The following is a 27,587-nucleotide window of genomic DNA, read 5'->3' as shown; positions in this document are numbered from 1 at the left end:
GAAGAGGTCAGCAACTGTCTGCAGATGGAAGTAATTTAAAATATGGTTCTCGTCTAATGGTAGATGTACCGCATGTGTGCTTTTGATGGTTCATGGGAGCACTTAAGTACTTCAAATAAATTTATATCAGTAGAGTTTGAAGCTGTAGCAAACAATACATTTTGCTTAAAATGGAAACAAACAAGTACTGTTAGTTTAACATAATGGATTATTTGAAAATGTGCACACAACTGGGCGAGGTAAAGGCAATAAAAATAAATAAAAATACTTAAACAAGGGGTACTGGAGATGAGCTAGAATGACTTCTGTAAAAGTAGTATGTACTTTAAATCAAGATTGAGAAACACCAATTTTAAGAAATAATGTGCACCAAGATGAGCAAGAACTACCAAGTCTATCAACTTGTTTTTTTCTCTAAATCAGTACTCTCTTGGCCTGCGATGGCCAAATGGTACAATTTAATGGGATTTTTGAAATCGTAAAATCCTTTTCTCTGCATTCATTGAAGGACACAGTGGAAGATCTTATATCTCTGACCATAGGGTTCTAGTGCCACCTTAAAAAAAGGTACTAGGCACACAAAAAAGTACAGCCTAGGAGTGGCTCGACAGCAGCCAAAACCCCCTTTCTGCTAGAGACAGCTCAGGTAGTCATAAGCAGTACATAGAAAAACAACTGGACGCAGACAAAAACAAACCAGAAAGGAGGTGGTCCTTCAATGATAGCTGAAAAAAGGATTTTATGACCCCAATCCCATTTTAATACTCATCATAAAATCCCAAACACAGTGGAGATCTTCAATATCTGACCATAGAGGCATCCCAAAGCAGATCTACCAAGGCAGGAACAGGACAAAATCACCCAATACTGGTGTTGACTTCAAATTGGATAAAACTGATCCACTGATAACATCCAAGGCCAGAAACAACTGCACAAATGGTCATCACAGCCCAGAAGTCTCTGCCAGGAAACTCAGATGATAGAAGAGGTAACAATAAGGTAAAACTCACATGGCACAAACTAGACTACGAAGGAAAATTGCCTTCTGAGGCACTGAAACTGTCAAGGGAAGCATGTCCAGGTCAAGGTAGAAGCAGAATCAACGTATAGAAAGAAGAGGGCTCTGGACCGCAACACTTCTGAATCCCCCAGTATTACCAGAAAGGATACCTTACAGGACAAAAACCACCAGCTGAGAAAGGTCGCTCGCAAAAGAAACGACAACTTGGAAGACCCAGGAAGTAAAGGCAGAAAGATTTGTAGTGTCACCTACAAATCTAACTCCTCCCCTCCTCTTCCTGTAGGGGGCCCTCAAGGCTCTGTCCTTGGACCCCTTCTCTTCTCTATCTACACCTCCTCCCTTGGTCAGTTAATAACCTCACATGGCTTCCAATAACATCTCTATGCCGATGACTCTCAAATCTATCTTTCTACTCCACAACTCACCCCCTCTGTGTCACTAATCTACTAACTGACATATCTGTCTGGATGTCGCAACACTTCTTAAAACTCCATCTTTCAAAAATTGAGCTCTTGATAATTCCACCTGTGCACCTTCCCCCGACTTTTCCCTTGAGATTGTTAGCACAACTAGCCACCCCTCCTACCATGCCAAGGTCCTAGGTGTCATCCTTGACTCAGATCTCGCCTTTCTTCCCCACATCCAATCGCTATCCAAATCCTGCCGCCTTCACCTTCGTACAGTAACATCTCCAAAATCATGATCTGTATCATGAATGCAGCTGCCAGACTCATTCACCTAACCAACTGCTCAGTGTCTGCAACCCCTTTATCAATCCCTGCACTGGCTTCCACTCGCCCGAAGGATAACATTCAAAATATTAACAATCGCTTACAAAGCCATCCACAACTCCGCCACCGGCTATATCTCAAACCTGGTCTCAAAGTATGACCCTAACTGTCGGCTACGCTCATCCCAAGACCTCCTGCTTTCCAGCTCCCTTGTCAACTCCTCCCATGCTCGCCTCCAGGACTTCTCTAAATTCTCTCCCATCCTCTTGAACTCTTTACCCCAACCTGTCTGTCTGTCGCCCACCTTGACTGCCTTTAGGCATTCCCTAAAGACTCATGTCTTCAGGGAAGCCTATCCCACCTCAACCATCAAACAATTCATCCCCACACAGCTCCCTCCTCATGTATCACTTACCCCTCCCTTTTAGATTGTAAGCCCTCACAGGCAGGGCCCTCCTTACCAACTTGTCTTGATTTGTATTGCGATTGTAATGTCTTCCTTATATTGTAAAGCGCTGTGCATACTGTTGGTGCTATATAAATCCTGTATAATAATAACTATTCCTAATAGGCACAAAGGGGGCAGGGAACCCAACACAATACCAGGGCGGTCAGGGGAGGTTGCAAAGTAAGAACTACATAAGCTGCTTCCCATACACAAGCCTACTCGCCTCTTGGAGAAAAATAAATAATTTCCAGCAAAACAGGAACTAAGATTCCCCACAGGAAGCTAGGTCCTTACTCACTGACACTAGACAAAAGCTAAGCTGCCTCTAGCAGAAGGGGGGGTTTGGCCACCAACAGTTTTTTTTTTGCCTAGTGTCCTACTCCTGAAGGTGGTGCTATAGCCCTATGGCCAGAGATTCAAAATGTTCACTGCATCCTTCAATGAGTGAAAGTGAAAATTGGTTTGAAAAAAGGTATAGGAGCCTTTTTTTGAGTCAGCCAGTTAGAATATAACAAACCCTACGAGTTCCACATTCACCCTTGTTTGCATAGATTTTAACGAATGGGACATTGCTTTAAAATGTGGGCAAAAAGTGAGCGGTGATGACTTTTTTATAGTCATAATGAAGATGCTTGTATACAAAATGTCATCATGCAAACCAACATTTACACTTTAATATTAAAGCTGTGAATCGGCTTAGGCTGTTTGTGAAAAAGGAATATGTGGGACTGTCATAATCAAAATCAGCAAAGGAATGACAAGGATGCTTTTATCTTTATGTTCAAGTATACCAATTTTAAAAAATGGAACATGATAAACAAGCATGACAAATGCATGACAGACGGTTTGGTATGGCTTTTAGTACATTCATAAAACAGATATTTTCTTTGTTCCATAATTTGTTATTTTTACTGAGTAACAGCAGCAGAGTTGGTAAAAAAAAAAAAGGAAAATCTGACTCTTGCTGAGTGGATTAACATGATAACATGACAGTATCTGACAATATACAAATTAAATACAGTTCACTGCAGAGCTCTCCTTAATGTCACTTAAAGGGAGAAAGTGCTTTTTGAGCTGTAGAAAATGCCTTCTTCTTTAACCCGTTCCAGGATTGGTCCATAGATATTCTTAGTTAGAGGAATTACCAAACCGTTTCCATCAATTTCACCTGAAAATAAGTGAAAATTAATTTAACAAGTAGGTAACATTTACAGAATTGTATATATTTGTTATTGTGCTTTTAATATTTCATGTCCTAAAGAAAACATGGAAGCTGCCAGTCCTAATTTTCATTCTGCTGGTTATCTGGCTGTCATGCTCAGCCTCTTGCAGCAATACTTTCATTGGCCTGGATAGAAGAATTTACAGATGAGGTCAGTGACTCAAAGTGGCAAAGCCATTGTGTGGTCGTATTAGCCGGATAACGACTTTTCAGAAGGAGAACAGCAATAGCAGCCCCATGTAGTGTGGTAGAGGTGGAAGAGTTTTAAAGAGGAAGGCAGGAATGTATAATAGTCTAGAAAGGTGTTATACATGGAAGGTGGATGAGATACTCAAAGTGTCAGGAATAGAATAACAATAATGATGTAAGCTCGAAGATAAAGCTATAAACTTAAGTTCTCTTGAGAGATTCCTTTACATTTCTCCTTATGAGAAAATTCCTCTACAGAGAGTAATAAAGGTTATGTAAAGAAATGGAAAATAGCCCGTTACTTGGGTTCACTTTGCTTTTCATTACATTAGAAAAAGATGAATGGAATCAGCAGATGAGACTATGGGAAGGATTAGGACCGTTATAAATCAAGTGTCAAAGATGTGCATTAGCAATGGGGCAGATTTTCTGTGCTATATATCACAGTACCGGTTTGTGATATCTTCTATGACTAAAAATACAGATTTCAACTTTCGACATATCCTGACAGTAAAGCACAAATTAAAACAAACTCACGTGAGAAAGTCATATTTTTTTATTTTTACCAGGGCTGCAGTCAGCCTCTACAGCAAGAAGCATTCAATATACCAAACATGTTTCTTCGGAAGTGATCCTAGTTTAGGGTGGTTGAACCTCAACCTCTTAAAACCTATCGTTCTTATGCAGGGCTGGATCCTTGACAAGGTAACCTAGGGAGGTTCGCAGTTTTCAGCCGCTCCATCTCTCCTGCTTGTGAGGAAAGCCCATTCCCCTTTTCTAGGCTCAGTTAGCCTGATTCCTTTGTAAGGCTGAAAGTACTGTGCACCAATATAGGATGGGCAGCAGGAGGAGACCGATATACTCCTGCACACTAGTCCCCTCAGGTTAGGCCAGGGGTCTCAAACCTCTGGCCCTCCAGCTGTGGTTAAACTACATATCCCATGATGCATCTCTTCGGGAGTCATGTCTGTGGCTGTGAGAATCTTGCAATGACTCATGGGATTTGTAGTTCCACCTCAGCTGGAGGGCCGAAGGTTTGGGACCCCCTGGGTTAGGCTGAACCCCAAAGTACTCAGCTCTGAACAATGCCGGGTTCACCGGCTTAGTAGTGCAGCAGCTTGTCAGGCAAGCTTCAGATTTTAGACTATTTGAACAGACAACATCCCTCCCGCCCTGTTTTATTCCTCCCAGTCAGGATCCTCCTGTGCCAAGTCTCACCTTTCCTGCCAGCAATCACCAATTCCCTTTCCACAGCACACTACTAGGCAGTAGGCAGCATGTAAACCATAGGCCAGTGTAACAGACTCACTTGGTAGCCAAAGGAGGCATAATGGAAAAAATCTGATTAATGTATAAAATGTCAAGACCACCACTGCTACCCCAGACAGTTGCCAATAGCATGATGACTTTCAACTAATGGTAAGTGATACTTTGCAGCAATGTAAAGAAAGAAATCACATCAGATACATCCAAAGGATATTGCTAAATATATTTAATGTCATACATGATTCAACTTGCTTACTACTGCAATGAATGAGTGTTTTTAACCCCCCCTGTATATTTTGTTTATTGTGCGTGCCAAGCTGTTACTATATGCATAGAGCTGTAAATGATGGTTGACAAACTGTAAATAGAATATTGATATTTTTTTTGGTAAAATATGCATGCCAAGTATGTCATTTTGTTCTCTTTAACCACTTACTGACCGCAGTGTTTAACCCCCTTCCTGTCCAGGCCATTTTTCAGTATTCAGCGCTGCAGTACTTTGACTGACATTTATTCTGTCATGCAACGCTGTACTGAAATTAATTTTTTACAATCTGTTTGGTGACAGAGCTTTCTTTTGGTGGCATTTATTCACCACTGCGGGTTTTTATTTTTACTATATAAAACAAAAAAAAGTGCAGAAAATGTAAAGAAAAAAAAAGTTTTCCCTTTATTATGTCAGGAAACATTTACTATTACACAATTGTTTGGTAAAATATAAAAGACGGGGTTACGTCAGGTAAACAGACACCAAACATGTGAAGCCTTAAAATTGCGCGCACCCGCGAAAGAAAATTGCAAAAAAACTACCATACCCAAAATTGGCCATAAGCGACGCTTCAAAAGATTTTACCGCTCATCAGTTTTATGTTATCAGTGATTGATGGCCCGAGAATTATTGCTCTCACTGCGACGTTCGCGACGATATGTAACATGTGCTGCGTAATTGGCACAATCATCATGTTTGCGTGTAGGCGCACCTAACGCATTTTTGTGCATCTACGTGGGGACAGGGGACTTTAAAACACCTTTGTAGTGACATGCCCCCCTTTATGGAGACATCAGGGGTCTCCAAGACCCCTAATGTCACCTAAGAACCCCCAGAGAAGCCGATAAAGCACAGATCTGCTTAATCAGCTTCTCTCCGGTTTCTGTACCGGAGAGTTACAGAGGAATGCAGAAGGGATGTAGTAAACATCACTTCCTGCATTCAGAGACCGGGAAGGAGACCAGAGGGAGAACTCCCTCCATTCTCCACGCACGGAGCTACATGGACCCACACTGCCGGTCCCGGATCGGACACCCAAATAAAGAAAAGCGTGCAACTATACCGTAACCTGCAACTACAGCTAGTAATGCTTATATATAGCCCCCTTCCATGACTATACCCGATACTATATCCTTTCATACACTTTTATAGACCAGTGCAAGTGTCTTTTTCCTTTAGTCTCCTTACTTTGATTTGGGCAATATGGTATTTACTCAGATTTGAATTTTTTTTTTAATTTACATGTTGTGATTACTGCTAATAGTTGGGAACTGGGTAGATATTTTTTTTTTTAAAAGCTAAAATAAGTCTTCGTATATAAAAAGGAGGGTGATGCTCAAGGCGGAAGTTTGCAAAATCAGAATATGAGACAGGTCCCCACAGCCTTTTCTCCCCCTGGGCCCTAGTGGTCTATGGACCGTGACATCATCACAGCTAATGCATTAGACGCGAGGATGCAGAGGGACATTCCACTGCCAGAGTTGAGGGGGAGAGAAGTGAGGACTCACCACTGCAGGACCTAGGTTCAGGTGAGTAAACTTTCTTTAGTTGAGCCCCAAGACTAAAACAAGCAGTTAACCCTTGCAGTGTGGGGGGTAGCCCCACTGCAACGATTAAGGTTTACATTTCCTGGAGATCTTCTATAAAGAGAGTAGGATGATGAAGAAAACATTTATAATCCATCCAAGAGTAAGTAGTAATATAGAAGATCTATACGAGGTGAATTAATGCGTTATCTTTCCTATATTACTGAATATGTGAAGAGGGTATGCAAAAGGGGAAGGTTGCTTGTGGGGGACAAAGAGGTTAAACTTTCTTGGACCTGATTTGGCCTTTGTCCAACTTTTTTCTTTTCATCAGAAGAATCACAGATGAACGGTTTGGTAACTCCAAGCATACCCCATCAGCTCAAAAATATCCAGATTTAAAGCTTGACATACACCAAAGGATTCAATAGTTCTTCTATGGAAAACAGGATATACACTATATTGCCAAAAGTATTGGGACGCCTTCCTTTACACGCTCATGAACTTTAATGGCATTCCAGTCTTTGTCCGAGGATTCAATATTGAGTTGGCCCACCCTTCGCTACATTATTGCCCTGATGAAGGGACCCAGTGCGGGCCCGAAAGGTTGGTATTTCGTTTTGGGACTGGTCCAAATAAATGGTCATTCATTACTTGAACTATATTTACCGAGTGCTGGTGATTCCTGCTTTCTACTCCAAAGAGCACGTCTCCACTTCCCTAGAGTCCAGTGGTGGCGTGCTTTACACCACTGCATCCAATGCTTTGCATCGCACTTGGTGATGCAAGGCTTGGATGCAGCTGCTCGATTATGGAAACCCATTTCCTGATGCTCTCTACACACTGAAGGCCACATGAAGTTTGGAGGTCTGTAGCTATTGACTCTGCAGACAGTTGGCGACTTCTCCGCACAGTGTGCTTGAGCATGCTGTGACCCCGCTCTGTCATTTTACGTGGCCTACCACTTCGTTGCTGTTGTTCCCAGTTGCTTCCACTTTGTTATAATACCACTAACAGTTGACCGTGGAATATTTAGTAGAAAGGAAATTTCACGGATGGACTTATTGCACAGGTGGCAACCTATCACGGTACCACGCTTGAACTCACTGAACTCCTGAGAGCGACCCATTCTTTCACAAATGTTTTTAGAAGCAGTCTGCATGGCTAGGTGCTTGATTTTATACACCTGTGGCCATGGAGGTGATTGGAACACCTGAATCCAATTTGGAGGGGTGTCCCAATACTTTTGTTAATATAGTGTACTTCCACTTTAAAAGCATCGTAATTCACAATTTGTTTAGCGAGCCTGTGCAGTTCACTGTTTATGTAACAGAAATATGAAGAACTACTTACCATCTAAAACCATTTTAGCAGCAATAGCAGTGGGATAGCCCACAGTTTTTGACATAGCAGAGTAGCCATTCACGTCTCCATACACTACCAAGCTTATATTTTTAAATTCCAAATGTCCAGAGGGATGTCTGATGCCAATGTCATTTCTCATAACAATCATATCTCGTTCTCCAGGACCTGGAGTAGAACAGAGGTATCCCGATTAAAAGGAAGCACACCATTATATATACAAAGTGGAAAAAAGAAATGTAAAAAAGCAAATTGGATCAGGTACGTTATACCCTTCAAAGCCTGATTTACATTTGCCGATAAAACCTGCTGTGATGCATTACATTTTTTCTATAAAACACACGAGAAAAAAAAAAGCATTTAGCTACACAAGAGATCACAATACTAAGTGCTTACTAATCCAAACAGTGACTCGTATATCTAAAACTTTTTATATAAAGCATGCATTCATGGTCAAGATGTAATTTAACCAAAAGAGTACAAAGGGCCCCAGTTGTGTATAATGCCTTGCCCATGGGCACCTTTGCCACTTTTTATTTTGCTCATTTCAAACTAATCAGAATGGTTGCCATTGTTTTTAAATTAAATAACCAGACATTAGATTATTGAGGATGTGTAATCCAAGCAACACAGAGCATTTATGTTTGAACCAGATGTGGTGGTTGCTGTGTGCATGAAGTTGAGGAGAAAGGCCAAGCTGACAGAGCGCCTACCTAATTTATATTATATAGTAAACATTGAACAGAAATATTACTTACCAAAAGAAAGCATCATTTCTAGATGCTTAGCTAGTGCACCAACGACAGATTCTGCTACAGGCACCGGTTCTTCACCTAGTAGGCCAAACCTAGAAATATAGCGCATACAGATCAGACTGGACTGCTATTAGGTGTCACAATATTAATATGCACATCGTTTTAGATTATAAAATAAAATAGTTATATTACTTATATATATATATATATATATATATACACACACACACACATACATACATATATACATACATACACATATATATTTTGTTTTTATTAATTAGGATGAATATAAATAGAAAGCTGCCCTTACCACTCGATAGCTTCCAGGTTGCTGTCATCCCTTCCTATCTTGTTGTACACTAATTCCTTGATGTGGCCAGTACTAGTGGAAGACGGAACCTTCAGCAGATGGCAGATGAGCTCTCTCTGGATATCATAATTGGGTAGAGCAATGCAAAGCAGGTTAGTAACACAGTGTACAGCTGTCGGAAAAGAAACTGGATAAATTGTTTTAAAACCAATGCAGGAATAAAAGAAGCAGAAATATTTCCCTTGGCATGATTAGCTTTTTAGATCTAGCCTGTATAAAACAAGTGAAATGTTAATAGTTGGTGTGTGCATCTCCATTTTGTTTTCATATAAAACAAGTCCCATTATCCCATTTGCGGTTCATCAAAATGCAGTTGTTATATGCATTTTTTTCCTCTTGTATGACCAGGCATCTGATCTGATGTCCTCTCATAAGCAGAAAAAGCCAAGAGAACATTTCATCTAATACTAAATAAGCATCAGCCCTGAAATCAGGCTTGCCAGAATTTGCAGTTTTTGCCTGTTGCCATTATAGGAATATAAAGATAAGAAAAACGCACAAGACAAATATTGTTTAAAATATAAAATTTTACTCACCCAGCTCACTACTGGAGCATCCACAGCTAGCAATGGACAGGGATCTCCATTTATTAGTCCTAACTTCACAAAACCACTCATTGCTTTAGCAAATCCCTGTGGAAACAATGAATAGGTAATTGAAGCAAAATCTTCAGTATACATTTAGAGACCGCAACTTTTTTTGCAAGGGAAAAGCATTGTTCCTTTATGGTCAGCCTCTCTTCTAACAGCATGGGTGTCATCCTGACAACTGGGCATGCTTGTGTCTAACCTAGGATTCGCAAAATCCAGCCAGAAATATCTGCTAGCCAAAGAGTTTACAAAACTAACCAGGAAAATGATTCATGCCGAGACGTATAGTTCCACAGCACAAGGTAATTGCATCAAAATGCATTTAATCTTTTAATAAAAAAGCTGATCCCCATAATTCAGATCAAAAGGCGATTTATTTAAAAGGGTAAACTGCCCCCCTCCCCCGCACCACTCTTGCCTTTAAACCAACACTCCTTCCCCCTCCATGGCTGCTAGTGTACTATCCGTACTCCATACACCGTAGCGCAGCCCTGCGCTCGGTATTTCAAATTTCGCTCACAAATGGGGAGCCCTCATTGGTCGGCACGGTCACCTGAGAAGCTCTTTTTGCTAAAGTAAGGTGGGGGGGTTGGGAGAGGAGGCACATTGGTGGCAGTAGTTCTATTTTCCCAAATTCAACTGGGACAGCAGATTTACCCTTTAAGTGATTTGATGATTTATACCTGCAAAAACTGCAAGACATGCAACCATCAATTTCTTTGAATTCTCATGCATAGGACTGGAACAGGCAAGCTCACTGAACTTTAAGCCACTATAGTGAACAAACATTCTGACCTATCAGGTTATGCAGTAGTTAAATACAAAACTTCAGACAGATGTGCCTAATTAGCACAGGTTATACCAGACTGATATAAAATGATCATTACAGGTTTGTAAAAAAACGTTTCTGAAGGTAAAAGCCCCATTCACCCGAGAAAAGGCCGGCATGTACAGCTCCATGCACCGCCGTATCGGGCAGCTCCCGGGAAGGACAGGTGCTGCGTGTGATTACTACGCAGCCCCTGTCCTTCTCTATGGGAGTACGTGGCCATACGCCGCCCTCCGCTCACCTGCCCTGCACATCCGTATAGGTGTCTGTACTCATACGCTGACAGGATGGACCCTGTCTGCGTCCGAGCCGGGACACCCGCACGGACCCGCACTAGGGGTGAGTGTAGCGCGGCGTATAACCACGTACTCCCATAGAGAAGGACAGGGGCTGAGTACTAATCACATGCAGCACCTGTCCTTCCCGGGAGCTGCTCGATACGGCCATGCACGGAGCTGTACATGCCGGCCTTTTCTTGTGTGAATGAGGCCTAATAATTTGGCATTTTAAAGCACAAAAAAATTGTATGTATAAAGCAGTAGAACAATCACTGGTCTGGTTAAAATGAAGAAACACACAATTTAGATAATTTTATTAAAACAAGAGGGTCACTATGTTACTTAATATTAATAATAATAGAGGAACAGTCAATATATGGTAATTAATCTGTGGTCGCTATCCTTGATAATGACCATTCCCAGATCTATACCACAGTAAAAGTATAAAACGCAGAATAATATGAGTGTTAAAATCCATATAACTTTTTAAAAGCCCAAACATGTGGTAAGCCCTACATACCTTCAAAAAGTGCAAAAACAGTGACTTTGTTCCATGCATCACTATTGATGCAGTGGTGCAGTGATGGAGCATTGGCCACTGAGGAGCACCTTACCCTGAGGAAGCCACAGCAGTACTCATCAGTATTAGTGCTTGTGCAGAGGCTGATGCTCCAACAATGCATGCACACAACCAACATTGATGATCTCAGCAATTGTTTGGAATTTGTTTTTGGGTTTTTTTTGGAAAGAAGAAGACAGAAGAAGAAAGAAGGAAGAAAGAAAGAAGGAAGAAGAAAGAGGATAATGGTGCTTCTAAAAAAAGTGCAAATCCAACCAGCACTTACAAGGTTCACCGACCTTGCCAATCCATTTTATGTCCTTAAGATGCCCATTTCTAAAAGGAGATGAGAAGAAACAGTATATACCTTGTACCTCAGGGTCCCTCTCATCAATGTATGGGCTGACTGGATGCCATAGGGTTCTGCATATTTGGTACTGTCTCTGTTTGGGAATCCTTCTAAATTCAGCCCGGGGAAACAGTCCATGATGGTAACAGACTCCAGCAGCGAGCCTCCAGCTGCAATATTAACAATCTATGAAAAAAAAAATTAAACACCATTAAAAGAAAAAAAAGAAAAACGTTTAGTACTAAAATAGGAAAGGCTTGGCTGCACTCTTACTAATCAATGGACCTCAATAAAAAAAAGTGCCCATCAAATGCCTGTTTTCATTCACTCGCAAGGATGGGAGAAAGTAGTGCAGATGTACAAGGACATTGGCAAAATTATCCCTTCCTCTTTAATCTTTGCCTAGACACTTGGGTACCAGAGACATCTACACCTGTCTGTATGGAACTATGAGCATTAGATGATCATTGATGTCAAAAAGGTAGGCAAGTTATTCATTTAAAAAAAACTGCTTTTGGAGGTTTCATTTATTTAAATTGAGGGATGGGACTTTAATATGCTCATTGGTTGTCAAGACAGTGTTCAGTTGGTCGAACTTGAAGGACCTGTGTCTTACCAACCTAGTTATGCAAATATGATAAAGTGCTCAAAATAATAGTAAATGGATAGTAAAAATAATCCTTAGAAGCACCATTACAGAACCACTTTCAGAATTTCACTTTTCTGAAGAAAATATTACATTATTCTCCATCAACGCTTACGAGCATTGACCGAGGAATCGTCCACTGTCTTCATTGTATTCGGACAGCGGCCGGAGCTTTATTGGCTGCTGGCTCTGTTCGAAGATTTTCTGACCGGCTCATTTGATCAGTCGACAGCCGCACCCACCCACTGTGTGAATGTGTATGGCCAGCATTAATTGCTGCCTGAAGGTGTATGTCTACTGAAGTGTTTATGCTGCATGACAGTCAGTATGATGAATGTGATTTTACTGAGAACTTTTTTTTTTCCCCCTTTAATAATATAGAATCTTCGGTCATCACTAACCTCTCCATTCTTCAGATAAGTGGCAGGCTGTACTGTATTTAAGAGAACACCCAAAGGGCTCCAGCTGAACTTGTACCTCAGTGGATTGTCAGAATACTCAGGTTTATACTGACGTTTTGACGGGACAGTCTGCCTATTTCCTTTAAGCGTTTACTTTTGTTATAAGACATCGGAGTGCCTACTAAACTTTTGCTACGCTGCTGCATGGAGCGCATGTTTTTCTGAATTGCATAAATAACGGGTTACCTTGAAAACATTAATGCATATGAAGAGTCCTGGCAAACAAATGTGTATAGAAGAACTTGGTTGACCTCCAGGTGTATACACTTAGATATTGTTGTGTTCAAAATTCCTGAAACTGGGGCGAGATTGAATATGCCCTCAAAAGAGAGAAATATTTTGAATGAATGTCTTGCATTTCTGGGTTCTAAGGTTCAGATCTTTTTCTTTTGGAATATTTGTTAAGAAGAGAAAAAAGAAAGAAAAAAAAAAGAAAACGCAAACAATTGGAGCAAATTACTAACAAAACCATAAGTGCTGTAATGCAAGACTCAAGGTTCAGTTCCAACAAAGTACACTTTATGTACTGTATAGACATTTTAACACACTCCCTAGATTTCCTTTTACGGTTAAAATTTTAAATCGCAGAAGTAACAGAAGAAGTTATTAGCCTCAAACTATATCTGAAGCATGCATGTGAAATGCAATATAGTTGAATGTTCACATAGTTTAGTCAACAAAGTGAAAATTTTATTTGCAAAGAATACCCAATATTGTGCAAGGAAAATTTAATAGAATTTTCTGTGCTCACCGTAAAATCCTCTTCTTAAAGTTAATTGAGGCTTACAAGAACGTAAAAACTTAGACATTATTATGCAGGATTTATATAGCTCAAAAAGTTTGGCGGGCACTTTACAAAATACAGAGACAGAGTTACAAGATGGTTGGGAGGGCCCTGTTTACAATCTAAAAGGGAGGGGTAAGTAATGAAAAAAAATAACTGGAGGGGATGAGCTGATGGAAAAAGTAAAAGGTTCAGTTAGGTAGATGCAGGATAGATTTCCCTGAAGAGATGAGTTTTCAGGGATCACTGAGTAGGCAGGCAGAATAGGAGATAGCTGGAGAGATTGGAGTGGGGAGTTCCAGAGGATGGGAAAATACTCTGGAGAAGTCCTGGATGTGAGCATCGGAGGAGGTGACAAGGAAGCTAGAGAGCTGGTGGTCCCAGGAGGAGTGAAGAGGACGTTTTAGTGATGTTTTGATATGAAGATGGTGATGTAGCTCAGAGTAGAGATGTGGGTGGCTTTGTATGTTGCCGTTAGTATTTTGAAATTAATTCATTGGGCGACTGGATGCCAATGCAGGAACTGGCAGAAATGGGTGGCAAGCAATGAAGGTGCGTAAGGTGGACGAGTCTGGCAGCAGCACTCATAATAGACTGAAGGGAAGATAGTCGCTGTAGAGAGAGAAGCAATAGTGAAGGCAAGAGATAATTTGGGAGTGGATAAGTATCTTGGTAGTGTCACTGGTTAAGGAACAGTGGGGGGGGGGGGGGGAATTTCACCAAAGGTGGAGAAATAATTACTCAAAACTGGAGCAGACAAAATCTGGAGCAGTTGCCCAGGGCAACCAATCAGCTTCTCTCTTCAGTTAAGATTTTTAAATGAAAGAGAAGCCGATTGGCTGCCGTGCACAGCTGCTTCAGATTTTGTCAGCTCCAGTTTTGATAAATTGCCCTCAGTGTATTTTGGAAATGTTAGAGGTGAAGTCAGCAAGATTTGGAAAGTGATTGGATGTGGGCTGGAGGGAGGGGTCAAGTCCAGGATTACACCTTTTTTTTCCTCCAGCGATCAAAATCTTCTTGTAGGCTACAAAATAACCCAAATGACTGCATTCCCGAGTCCCTCAATGAGATATAACCAGAATTTGCTTGCACAAGATGAAATAAATCAGCAAAGCTTCACCACATTCTTAAAGAAAATGTAACTCTTACTTTGCAAGTGAACATGCTCTACTGCTTTAGTAAATCAATCCCAGTGTATGTTGTGATTCCAATCTAAAGTGAAACCCCAAAAGGTTTTGGACTGTGTACCGTATACATAATTATAATATGTTCACTCGTGTGCTATACATATAAAATATGCTGGTTGTTATCGTTACCCTAAGTTCACATTTGTCTTTTAAAAAAGGGACAACTGCATTCAAAATTAATTACTCTATTTTGGGTGGATTTGGACAGGACTGTCTGAAGAAATGGGGGGGGGGGGTGGAGACCTCTATCCCCATCCTAGAAGAGAATCCAGCTGTGGGTGGATAACATTACTGTTGTCACTCACTCCCTGCCTAATCTATCCTGGGAATCAATAACAACGCTGCTTGGCATCAACTACACCAGGGTTAGAGACATTTTCCCGCCAATATCCAAGACAACTTCAATAATTCGACAAAAAGGAGCCCCAATCTAACAAAGACAAAATAATCAATTTTAACCTCTACTAATCATTTGACCTTTACAGTTTAATAGAGTTACTGTTCCCTAAAAGGAAAACTAAAAACAAATAATGATCTATATATGCTATGCAGACCATTTTGATGGCCATAAAATTATTTTATTGATTTCAACCTGTAGGCAGCAATGATTTTCTAAACCTGGCCAAAAAGAACAAACCAAATTGGGTAGCTATGGCAACACTGGGTGTGTCTTGTAGTTGATCAGAGGATTTCAGAAAAGGCAAAAAACCCAACTTAGAATCCTTTGGTAGGAGCAGCCATTCTCAAACTCACAGAGTGAATCCTATTTAGCTAAAGCTAAAGCCTGATGAAGGGACCCTGCGCGGTCCCGAAAGCGCTTGTTTGGTCATATGACAAAAAACTTCAATAAAAGATGCTTTTGCCATCTTAAAAGGATTGGTGTGCTGGTGACATTTCTACAATTTTGAATCCTATTTCTGGGGCAGTGAAGCTCAGTTTATGTACCTACACTGCTTTGGATGTCACTTCCACTAACTTGGTATGAAGCCTAGGTTTTAGAATTCCAGCTTCAAAACAGTTTTCCAGGACAGGTGTTCAGTTCTGTGACAGTCTTTTAAAACAAGATTTCCATTACCAAGTTTATATTTGCATAAATACCTACAGTGGCTCCCACATCTTTAGCTTTATCAAAGCATTCCATGGCCAGCATATGATCAAGACCTGGATCCAATCCCATTTCACCGACTATTGTTATTCCAGCATCTTCAGCACTGCAACATATTGCAAGAAAGGCGTAAGAAAGCTAAACCACACACACACACTTCAGAAACATATGTCTGAAAAACAATAGACAATTTTCATAACCTTCCCCATATTTCAGCAGAAAAAAAGACTACATAAGATTTCATATTATTTGTCACATTATTGCACTTAGGGCATATGCAATCAAGTAACAGTGATCAGCTACTAATGCTATCTTGGCAAGATTGCAACTGTGATTAAATAGGAACATTTACTGAATTTACCTTAACCTCCCTGGCGGTATGATTATGTCAGGAATTTTGTGCCAAAAGCGGTACAATTTTTTGCATGGAAATTTGGTGTTATGTATTGTAGGCCTGCAATTCTTAGTAATTACTTACTTAAACCTGACCAAGCAAGACTTTAGTAGACATCCCAGAAGTGATAAAGTTTGAAACACAAAATCATGAATTATAATCCAATAAATAATATAATTTTATTCAATAATGTAATCAAAAATAATGAAATTTGTCAAACAAAGAAAATTCAATAAAACATCCTGAGTGTGATAAATTTTGAAACATGGGACTGCACAAAGTCCGGTGCCAGAGGGTTGTCACGCTCAACATCTACCTTCATCCCAGGTAATACAGTGAACGGGAATCTTGGGGGCGCTACCTGGTCCGTATCGCAGTCAATAGGGCACCAAGTGCGCACATCGCTGAGGTCAGGTGCAGGATCATCGCCGTTGTCACTTGCCAGATCAGTGTCAGACGTGTCAGACGACAAATCTCCCCACGACTCACTATCGCTCACTTCTGCGAGCACCTCCGTGTCGCTGTCACTCAACTGGTCCAAAAACGCTTTTGTAGTAACGTGGCGTTTTTTTGATGCCATGTTATAAAAATTTATGAGCACAAATGGCAGTAAAATGGCAGGCAAGGGGCACTGTAAAGTTATCAAGTGTCAGATCTGAGAGGACTACACTGTATCACCTCAGATTACACTGTATCAGCTCTTATGTGTGTTTCACTTTTGAATTTGCCGCCCAGTTCCTCGGGGTTACCGCTCCTGGCAGAGAAAATTAACCCCGAGTCACGCTCGGGATTACCGCCAGGGAGGTTAAATCAGAGTTATGCAGAACCGCCCCTGTGATGGACTACAATCTCACGGTTAGTTTACTAATTTGTATTGACCTGTAGTCCATCACGGGAGTGATCTTGGAGCTGTGACTACTTTGCAACACACAGTAACCATGGGGAACAAAAGTAGCAACCCTCCAGAAGGAAGGACAGTGTCAGCACCAATATAGAGATAATTTGAGGATCTACAGCGGAGGCATGTGCAGATACGTTACATTTTCATAAGTAGTTAACGTACTTGAATGCATTTAACGCCTAAGTTTAGTGTCACTTTAATTATGGGTGTAATATCTCAGGTAGATATGTAGTCTAAAGCTGGTACACTGGTAGATTTTCAAATAAACGTTCATATGAAAAATATGTCATCGGAATATTCGATAATGGCATCAGAGACTTGACAAATGTCATCTGAAATTTTATTTGATGTTGCCATTAATTCCAAAATCAAATGTTGTTTCTCAGACTTAAGCCACATTCACTGTAAAAATGTTCATTCAAAAAAAAAAAATTCCATCCTGCTCCATTTTTTTTTTGTCACTATGGTCAAAATGGATCGTTGATTTAACCCTATTAAAAAAAAATCGAATGAATGTTCCTAACAAAATTTTTGGGAACAAAAAATTCTACTGATGTATTATTACTTTCTGAAAGTGCTGTGAGCAGCATGAAACGCATAAGAGCTTCTGTTACTGTGTGTTATGTCAAATTTTTATTAATGAAGATGTCAAGCATTTTCTCAGTGTTTAAAGGAGAACCATGAGGTGAGTGATTTTCACTCACCCTCATAGTTCGAGCCGACGTGTGACAATGAAACGGTCACACGTCGGCTCAATAGATCGGGAAGTGACCGAACACATACTGTCACTCGCTCACTTCTCGAACATGTCCCTGCAGAGAGCCGTGACCGTCACTCACGGCTCCCTGCGGGGATTCACCCCCCCTCCCCTGTCCAATCCTCCAGCGCTGACTGGCGCAAAGGACGGGGGAGGAGGCAGGTACTGCTGGCTCTGCCTCTACATAGGCAGAGCCCGCTGTCAATCACGCAGCTGGGTGGATCAACAGTAATGTCAGGATCCATCCCAGCTGCGGTGATCCCAGTATACCGCGAGCTGTAGCTCGCGATATACTGAGCTTTGGGTCACAGGAGGACGCTAGTTTGTGTTCTCCCGTAACCCTGGGGAGAACTATGGGGAAAATCACTGAACCCATAGTTCTCCTTAATTATTGCTCAGTTGTGGGTGTGGAATTGGTTCCCTTCAAACTGTTTATTGCAAAAGAAAACAGGACTTATAGCAGTGTGCAATAAACACCAGTGAGTACCGTCCATGATACTTTATTTGCACTGTGTTGCATGCTTCCAGGGGTCTACCCCTTCTTCTCGGTCTAAGTAGTACTCATACACAAAGGTTCAGCAAAATGTTAAAGAAAAAAATCTGCTAAGAATAATCTTGAGAAAACCACACACACAGTAACAAAAGTGAGAAAGTTAGTCAGCTAGGAGAAGGGGGTCAATAGAACACCATGTCAAAACGTGTCAAAAATTGTAACACGTACCATGTACAGGTTTACTAATTCTACAACGTTTTTATTTCATCTTTCCTGAAACCTCAGAAACAAAAGCATGGATTGCAGTCTGATAAGACCAAAGCCATGATCACTATGCAAAATTATAGGAAAGAATCACTGCTAGGTATCATTGTTACTACTTACCTACTGAGAAGGTAGGCAACACAAAGGAAAAACAGAACACAAGAACAAGAACATTTAAATGACCAACAAATGCACTTCGTGAAACAGTTTATATTTATTTAATCGTATATGATCCTAAACACCTGCAACAAGCGTATTACCTTTGCTGTGAAAGCCATTATTGCAGAACTAGAAAGGACAATTTTGAAGAAAAAGGCTGCCATAAACACTACTTACCTTTGCTGAAGTTCTCTCATGGAAGGGGTTAAATAGCTGGCAGTCACCAGGTTCACCTTCTCCTTGATGCATTTTTTTGCCACCATCGGATGTGCAGAGTAGGGCAATAAACTGTATGGCATTAAAGCAGTTTGGGACAGATGAGAACAGAAAAATAACAGCACCTTTAATAAACCTTCACTATATGTTCTATATCATGGTGGCTCAGCTAAATATATACAAATAATCATCTATAAAGAAGTCACTATCAAGAGTGTTCCAAAAGAGCCATGCCTGATGCTTTCAGAAAGAAGCAGAGGCCTGCAACATACTAATAGAGCCATTTTATATGTTTATTGTTAGTCATGTTCATTCTACTTGTGATTACATGTTAGTTTCTCAACATTCCGAGTTTCTGGTTATTTTTTCACAATGATCTGTGCTGTACCTTGAATGATGTAAATGGAACACAGAGACAGAGCTTCCTCAGAGCCAGCTGGTTCTGAAGAAAGGGGCGTGCACCGGAAATGCGTCAGCCAAAGCCTACAGTGGCTGGTGCAGATACTGTTGTGGCCAGTAGCCGTTGTGAACTCTGCCAGGGACGGTATTCTCCTCATGACTGTCAGTGTGGCGGCCCTACAGATTCCTTGTACAATAAGGCTGAGTGTTTGTAAATAATTGAGGACATAGCATGGTTACTATAGCCTCAATTATGAATGGGAAGTGATCTACATCCCCTCCTGTTCATTCATGATTGTGGTTATACTAAAACACACTATATCCACAGTTTGAGAATAGACAGGAACACTCAGTATACAGAATTCCTGTTCATTTATAACAGGAGCTTAAGAAAAAGAGAGGGAGGACTCTGTGTCCTCAATCTCTTTTTCCATTTTAAAAGGGAAATATCAGGGGTCTGTTTAGACCCCTAATATTTTCCCAAAGCCCTTAAGTAAAAAATGAAAATATTGAATAAAAATAAAATATTTTGAAAAAAAGTTAGGAAAAAAACATTTTCGGTCCGACAATTTTAAAAATTTCGGTTTCGTTTTTAAAATTTTTATTTCGGTGCACCTGTAATTAAAAAAAATAGGATTTTTGTACTCACCGTAAAATCCTTTTCTCTCCGTTCATTGAAGGACACAGGCAACAGATCGTAGATCCTGAATGGTAGGGTAATATCGCCACCTGCAGGAGAAGTCCACTGTCCACTGAGGTAATTGGCCTGCCAATTGTCCACTCCCGGGATGTAGACCGCCGAGAGAGCCAGAACTCGATGTTCCGCCCAGGACAGAATTCCCGAACACCTCTCGACTCGCGGCCACACTCTTTGTGCCGCCCTGGTGGTTGACGTACGTCATAAAGGCAGGGCCCGTTTCCTAGGAGGGCGCTGCGGCAAGGCGTGCTGCATGCGCGTCACGAACCCAGCCACGACAGAAGAGAAAACTTCCAGGGACAATTCGTCCTTCTCCTGCAGGTGGCGATATTACCCTACCATTCAGGATCTACGATCTGTTGGCTGTGTCCTTCAATGAACGGGAGAGAAAATGGTTCTACACATGGAGGTGGCGTTCTGTCTTTGTGTTCTATTTCCATGTGTTATGGGAATCCCTGATCCCTTTTGAGGAGCAGCACCTGAGAGTGTGGAAAATCTAGTACTGCTGAAGGATCGCAAAGGCCACTACTTGCGCTGAGATAGAGATATTAAACCTTGAATGATGTCCGGGGTTTTATTCATCAGTTCTTACTGCTTAGAAGCAACCATGTTTTCACTTTTACTACCCCACACTTCTTGGATAACATGTCTGACTCATGGGTAAAAATGCAACTCTTTCTGGAGACCTTTGATATGATAGATAAGGTCCCAAATATAGAGTTTTGAAAGCAAGGGGAAGAAAGTTGTACCTGTGTTACTAAAGCACTTATGACTGTAGCCGACATCTACAGTATACAGCACTTGGAGATAATATTTTGGGCATTCCCTTCAAATGTTTGTTTCCTTGGATTCTGTTATTAGGTTATGAACACTGGTCTTGTAAATTCTCTCTTGCTGCATGTCAAAAGGAGGACACAAATTTAAAGAAGGATATGAAAAAGCAGGTCCTTCCCCATAAACAACAGGTGGATAATAACCTGATAACAAGATCATGCTTCTTTATTATAGAAGACAGCTTCTCTTCACTCTTCAGGACATCCATTGCAAGTGGTGTCGTGTTGTTATACTTCTTGGCCAAGTGACCCACTTGATCTTTTATCATGGAAACTGATGTGAGAAAAAAAAAAAAGGATTTCAAGATTCCAAAACTGAAATAGTTATGCGTTGATCATAATATACTGCTTTGTATGGGTCTGGGGCAGTTTGGCAACACACAGCTAGCCATATACATATAAACATCAACAAAATATTGCAGGGTGTTATGATAAAAAAAAAATATTAAACTGGACCTAAATTACATCTTAATCTCAGCAGTCAACAGAAGGCATGAAATATTTACCCTCACTGCAGAAAGCACTGCTTTGGGATTCTTCAGTAGTCCAGGTATTTTGTCATTTGACCCAGCAGCATAGAGTCCTGGAGCAGCAGATTCAGAAGCAAAAAGGTATGTACTTTCTGCCTACTGCTACCTTTTATGACTTTAAGCAGCCAGGTTGGAAAAGGCTACTCTGGGCCCTACATCTGGCCAGTCACATGACCAAAAACGTTGTGCAATATCAGTTTGGGGTGCATGTTTGGTAAAGGCAGGTGATCCTCCTCTCCAACTAAAATACTCCTTATTGACTAAATTCTTTTTGCTCCCCCAAATTAATTTTCAGATGGTGTTATCGAAAGAGACCCGGTGACCAACTGTAGAAATTGCAGCTAAAATAAAAAAATCTAAATGCTTGCTGTTACCATATTTTCTTTCCATAAAAAAAAAAAAATTATAAAAAAAAGCTTATTTTCTCTCAATGTGCCTTTGAACGTCCCATCAAATTGGATTTCTTAAGATGTGTCAATCTCCTAGCACCGTAACTCTCTTCAATGGTATAGCCCTCTCCTGTAGACACTGCTCTGGGAGTGTCTAATTACATGCTCGTCCAATTCCTCCTCCCCTCTATAAATAACCTTTTATATAGCTGCCAGGGAAAAATAGAAAGGGGAATACTAAAGAGCAGGGGTAGTAAATTAAAATACAAGGAGGTCCAGTTAGTAAAATTTTCATCGATCGGAGGTTCGAATCACGGCCTGGGCAGAATGGTCACTCAGTCCATATCACAATCCGCCATTCAGGCTACATTCACACCAGCAGCTGCACTGCAATACACAGCTGCTGGTGTGTGTTCCCAGACAGACAGCCGATCCCCTCCCAGTTTAGATACATGTGCATTCCTTATGCATGCGTGTTCATTCGATTCAGACTTGTGGGCTGCAGGGTTGGTTTTAATTTTTTTTAATGTTATTTTTGACTTTACGCCCTCCGAGCCGATCCCGGGCCGCAGATGGGGCAGCGGATCCCGGGATTCAAGGTGAGGGCACTGTCGCCAATGCGACAGTGCCGTCCGTCCGTTTTTCCTACTACGGGCGGACGGCAACTGGTTAAAAAAAAAAAGTTTCACTTAATTTTTGCTATCGAAAGAGGCTAACAAACCCCTATGTTACAGCAGTTGGAGGCGACAGGTTCTCTTTATTGTACACATCAGGAGTCTATTAGTCTCCCGATGTCCTTTCTCCCCCCCCATACAGACAAGCAAAGGAATGTGCTTGATCATCTGTTTAACTGGCACTTAAACTGGGTTTTGACAGTTCTGAAGCAGGAAGTGCTGAGAGCACAGTGCTCCCTGCTTCATTCAGCACAGAGAACATCAGGGAACAGATGATCAGATGAACAGATGATCCTCAGTCCTCACACTATATGCCATGGTTCCATGCCCCGCCAGAAGAGGGGAGCCAGAAACCACAGCAGGGGGGTGCAGGAAGGAAGCTGTACAGCCACCCAGATCACTTGTAGTTGTAGCAGCCAGCCCTGCCTGGTGTCATTGGTTGCTAGGACGCCAGCAGTAGGGGGAGCCTGTGCTGAGTTATGGCTGGAAGTGGATGCATCAGTCTTGGAGGCTGGTTGTAGCCACTGTCAGTCAGCCATAGCACAGTGTAGGTCGGCGACCGCAGTCTGGACAGAACCGCCACTCGGTCTGTGTCTGGACCACAGTCCGCCATTTAGTGACACCTGCTACAGAGCAGCAGTATACGAACAGACCGCACTATTCAGAGAATTCCAATACTGCAGACTTTATTGTAATTCACAGCAAATCCTGTATATCAGTGAACAAAAGTATATAAAAGCAACAAATGTCAGCACTGCACACCCCCCAACCAACTACAACCTGCTACAGAGCGTCACATGCATCTATCTAAATAAGATCAAAGATTGCGGCAACTAGCAGCAGTCTCAGGGCTTTTAGTAGTCTATGCAAAGGAGGCCATTATGGGTAAATAACATGCATAAAGTACGGTAAATGAACATATAATCTTATGAGATTGTTGAAATTAATGGTCTTGGTGGAGGGATTCTTTAATGACCAAGTTTTAGAAAGACTTTGTAGGGATTTTCCTTTTTTGCAATTTTTTTAAAATGTTAAAGAAAGAAGGGGAGGAGGCATAACAAACTTTACTCCGGATGTCTACTTGTTTTTGTCCTTGAGATCTCAACACACACTTTTCCTTCAGACGGGGGACAATTTTCCCCAGTGCCCTGGTCTGCTACCAGGCCTTCCTATCTTCCTTTGTCCGTTTCAACTTACAGTATTGTTGGAAAGCAGAGTAAGATCACCGTCTGCTCCAAACCCAGAACTAAAAAACTGGTACCACCAGTTCTGGAGTAACATGCGACAGTCCAAGAGCGATCACGCAGTGCGTGAGTGTTTGTGGGGGGAGGGGGTACCATGTGTAAAATTCAAAACTTGTAACACTGGAATTTTCTGCTGTGGTGGACACAAAGTAAGAGGGAGGCAAGTAATAACCCCTAGCATTGACGGCCATCAAAATCGATCATGACCCAGTCACAGCAAAGATTACAAACATTTCAATAAACTACCCAAAGGATCACATATGATCACCTGCAGTTATTTCAACATTAGGATCTCTTGTTAGATAGCTTATAACAGGTCCAGAAACATAACCAGATCCAAGCACTAGTATCCTTTTCTTGGCTCCCATTGTCATTAGTTGAGCATGTTCCCTGTTGTTGAGACAAAATTTTCTGTTACATTTTTTATTTTTCATATAAAAAGAAAAATAGACACTAAGACCAAACCTACACACATTGCCTTTAACGTCCGTCCCATCTCGAGGAGGTGTAGTATAATATTTCATATAATATGGCTGGATTTGTAAGCATCTACATATTATGCACAAATACTAATATGTAGATACTTACAAAGCCAGCATTTTTGCAAGTGTAGGCATTTTATTACAGCTGGCAAGGATTTTAGAGGCTCATGCATCAAAGATGGAGATCAACAGTGAAAAAGGAGCCCAAAAAAGGCCACCAAAAAAACACTGACCGACGCCCCTGTCAAATCAGTACACAGATGTATATGTCCAGCCCCTGTGTTTCTATCAGGGACAGAAATTATCAAGATCATTTCTTTGTATCTTTGTTTGTCTGTCTGCTTTTATACCATTTCAGCTACATCTTACAAGTTTTACCCAAGACATAAGGATTTGAAAAAGGCAAAATAATAATTACCAAATGTCACTTATCTATGCAACACCACACAATTGTTTAATGTCATTAGTAGGTAATATCAGAGATATTACCATATGGAAAATGTCTTTACTATTTGAACTAAGTAACCATAGAAACTAAATGAAAGCATAGGTAAACTAAAAACATATTAAGCAGCTGTCAAATGACAAAATGATCTTTAAAAAGGAAAATAGGATTTTTGACTTGCTTAGCAAGATGAGTAATTCAGGTACATAGGATTACATTGCCGCCTTCAGGAAAGATTAGACACTGGTAAACAAAGCTGCAAGGACAGCCTAGTATAACCCCTCCCACTCCCACCATCTTCCAGTTGTGTAGCAAAGCAATAGCTGGAGTGGACCATAAGTGTTCCTTAATGTACCACAAGAAAAGGATTTTACAGCAAATCAAAAATCCTATTTTCTTTATCTGAATTATTAATCCTGTGTCCTTTAATTTAAGATTCAGAGGGACATCCGAAAACAGTCCAGCTGAGGCTAAGAAGCCCCCTATGAGGTATCAAATTAAATTAGAGTGACAGGTCCTCTTTACGGAGACATCAGGGGTCTCCAAGACCCCTAATGTCACCTAATGTCAGGGCACGGTTGCCTCTGACTCCTAGTTTTGAGAGATTTGATGATGTCATTACTATACTGCTCAGTGTTCTCCTTGCAGGAGGCTCTCTCATAAATAAAGTAAGGCCCTGTCTCTACCAAGTTTGTCTGCCTCCACACAGAGGCACATTGCAGAACAAGGCATTGTAAGCCAGTAATGGGGAAAGATCAACTGCAGGGAGACAATAGGCAATATTGTTGACAAGCCCTTTGCCTGCATGTTTTGGGAACAGCTTTCAGAGTTCAGTTCCTATATGCTTTTTCATATTTTAATTACTGTAATGAAAAATATAAGTATATTATTCCTCTAGTGGCAGCTTGCATGCCAGGCAGTGAATCGATATCCAAACGAAAACACTGCTGAGATAAGAGGATTATTCAGATAGAGAAAAACAAAACAGATATTCACACAATAAGGGTATTTTCTAGGGATGCACCGATATCGGCCACCGAAACATATCGGCTGAAAATGGCACTTTTGGCTAAGTGCCGAAAGTGCCATTTTCCTGCCGATACATTGGCGCATCCCTGCTTTCTTTCCTCCCCGCTGGGCGCTGCTCTGTGTCCCAGCGGGGAGGACAGAGTGTGACAGCCGGCCGAGCGCTGCGGGGGGGAGAGCTCTGTGAGCGTCCGGCATCTCTCCTCCCACATCGCTCAGCCGCCTATCGCTGTCCGGCAGAGCAGTGTGGGGGCGGAGACAGCCCACGCTGTCACAGGAGGCTGAGCTCTCCTCCCTGCACCACTCGCTCAGCCTCCTGTGACAGCGTGTCAGAGAGGAGAGCGATGTACAAACACTCAGCGATCAGTGATCGCTGAGTGTTTGTAGATAATGGAGGACATGGTATGTTGGCTATATCTTAAATTATGAATGAATGGGAGTGATCTACATCACCTCCTGTTCATTCAGAATTGTGGTTATAGTAAACATACCATGTCGTCATGTTATCAATGAACAGGAACACTCAGAGGATTCCTGTTCATTTATAACAGGGGCTGCAGAAAAAGAGATTGAGGACTTTGTGTCCTCAATCTCTTTTTCCATTTAAAAAAAGGGAAATATCAGGTCTGTTTGGACCCCTAATATTTCCCCAAAGCCCCTAAAGTAAAAAATATTTACTAAAAAAATGAATTAAAAAAAATTTAAAACGTTTATAAAAAATACAAAAAATAATTGAAAACAATTTAAATTAAAAAAAAATTCGGTTTCGGCCTGACAATTTTTTTATTTCGGTTTCGTTTTTGAAATGTCCATTTCAGTGCACCTCTAGTATTTACAAATTAACACATATTGATAAGATGGCAGGACCCTTATCACATGAACAAAAAAAAAATCTTGTTCCATAAAAAAAAACAACGTTTTAAAAGTTGATTTAAATAAAATACCATACCTGCTCTCCCTAAGCTTCTGTATGTATTTGTACTTAGGTGTCAATGAGCCATTAGATGCAATCACTGCCTGGAATAATAAACAAGGCACATTTAATACAACTCTATACACTCTAAACTAGGGAACAAAACAGCATCTGCATACTTACATCTTTTACAACAGGAGAAAATTTCTCTTTGTCAAGTGGTTTTGTAGCATCAGACATCAACTATAGGGGGAAAGAAAAAGCATCATCACTGTCCAAGGCCCAAAACATACATTCCAACCAGGTGCCAAGGCTACATCATCAGAGCTTTCAAAATAGTCTCCTATATTTGTATTGTTCCCACTCCTGCTATAGTCTTTGACGGAAGTCTACATGTACCATATGGCCCCTGAAAATACCCTTTTGTACCTCCACCCCTCAACTCACTTTTTCTCCCGTTAGGCAGTAGGCTGAAGTCACCCATTTTTGGTGCAAAACAATTGCAAAATGTTTGCATCCTTCAAAAATGTTAAATACGGGTGATGTTTTCCTAGTTTAAAAAAAAATGAGGGGTAAGTCTTGGGTGGATTTTTGGTGGGGCTCGATACTTCCAATGTTTCTAGCTTCAAATGTTGAAGGGTACAATGCAGCCAGAAAAAAAGTACAGAAATGTGTGTTTTTTTTATTAGGACATATCAAACCTTCTTAGAATGAATGGATCGGTAATCTCCCCATACACAGGGGAAGAAAAAAAAAACCTTGATGGGTAGCCGCAAATGGACATCAAACGGGTGGGAGAATTGGAGAACATTGGTTGTACAA

At 41.0% G+C, this 27,587-nt stretch overlaps 1 protein-coding gene across 1 annotated transcript in view; it reads right to left on the bottom strand.

Moving 5' to 3' along the window:
* Nucleotides 1–3,155: 3,155 nt before the first annotated feature.
* AASS (aminoadipate-semialdehyde synthase) overlaps nt 3,156–27,587 on the bottom strand; it is a 45,767-nt gene continuing 21,335 nt past the window's right edge. Inside the window, exons 11-24 of the mRNA XM_018557768.1 lie at nt 26,949–27,008; nt 26,802–26,869; nt 24,158–24,289; nt 23,768–23,772; nt 21,207–21,321; nt 19,095–19,205; nt 15,920–16,055; nt 12,814–12,921; nt 11,785–11,952; nt 9,698–9,793; nt 9,102–9,217; nt 8,792–8,880; nt 8,025–8,201; nt 3,156–3,368 (exon numbers count right to left, since the gene is read on the bottom strand). Of these exons, the coding sequence (XP_018413270.1) occupies nt 3,250–3,368; nt 8,025–8,201; nt 8,792–8,880; nt 9,102–9,217; nt 9,698–9,793; nt 11,785–11,952; nt 12,814–12,921; nt 15,920–16,055; nt 19,095–19,205; nt 21,207–21,321; nt 23,768–23,772; nt 24,158–24,289; nt 26,802–26,869; nt 26,949–27,008 (1,500 nt within the window). The 3' untranslated portion in view covers nt 3,156–3,249. The remainder of the gene's footprint in view (nt 3,369–8,024; nt 8,202–8,791; nt 8,881–9,101; nt 9,218–9,697; nt 9,794–11,784; nt 11,953–12,813; nt 12,922–15,919; nt 16,056–19,094; nt 19,206–21,206; nt 21,322–23,767; nt 23,773–24,157; nt 24,290–26,801; nt 26,870–26,948; nt 27,009–27,587) is intronic.

This window comes from Nanorana parkeri, unplaced genomic scaffold (genome assembly GCF_000935625.1).
Source record: "Nanorana parkeri isolate BGI_ZX_2015 unplaced genomic scaffold, ASM93562v1 scaffold301, whole genome shotgun sequence".
Taxonomy (NCBI): Eukaryota; Metazoa; Chordata; class Amphibia; order Anura; family Dicroglossidae; genus Nanorana; species Nanorana parkeri.
This window is presented reverse-complemented; position numbering and strand designations above follow the sequence as displayed.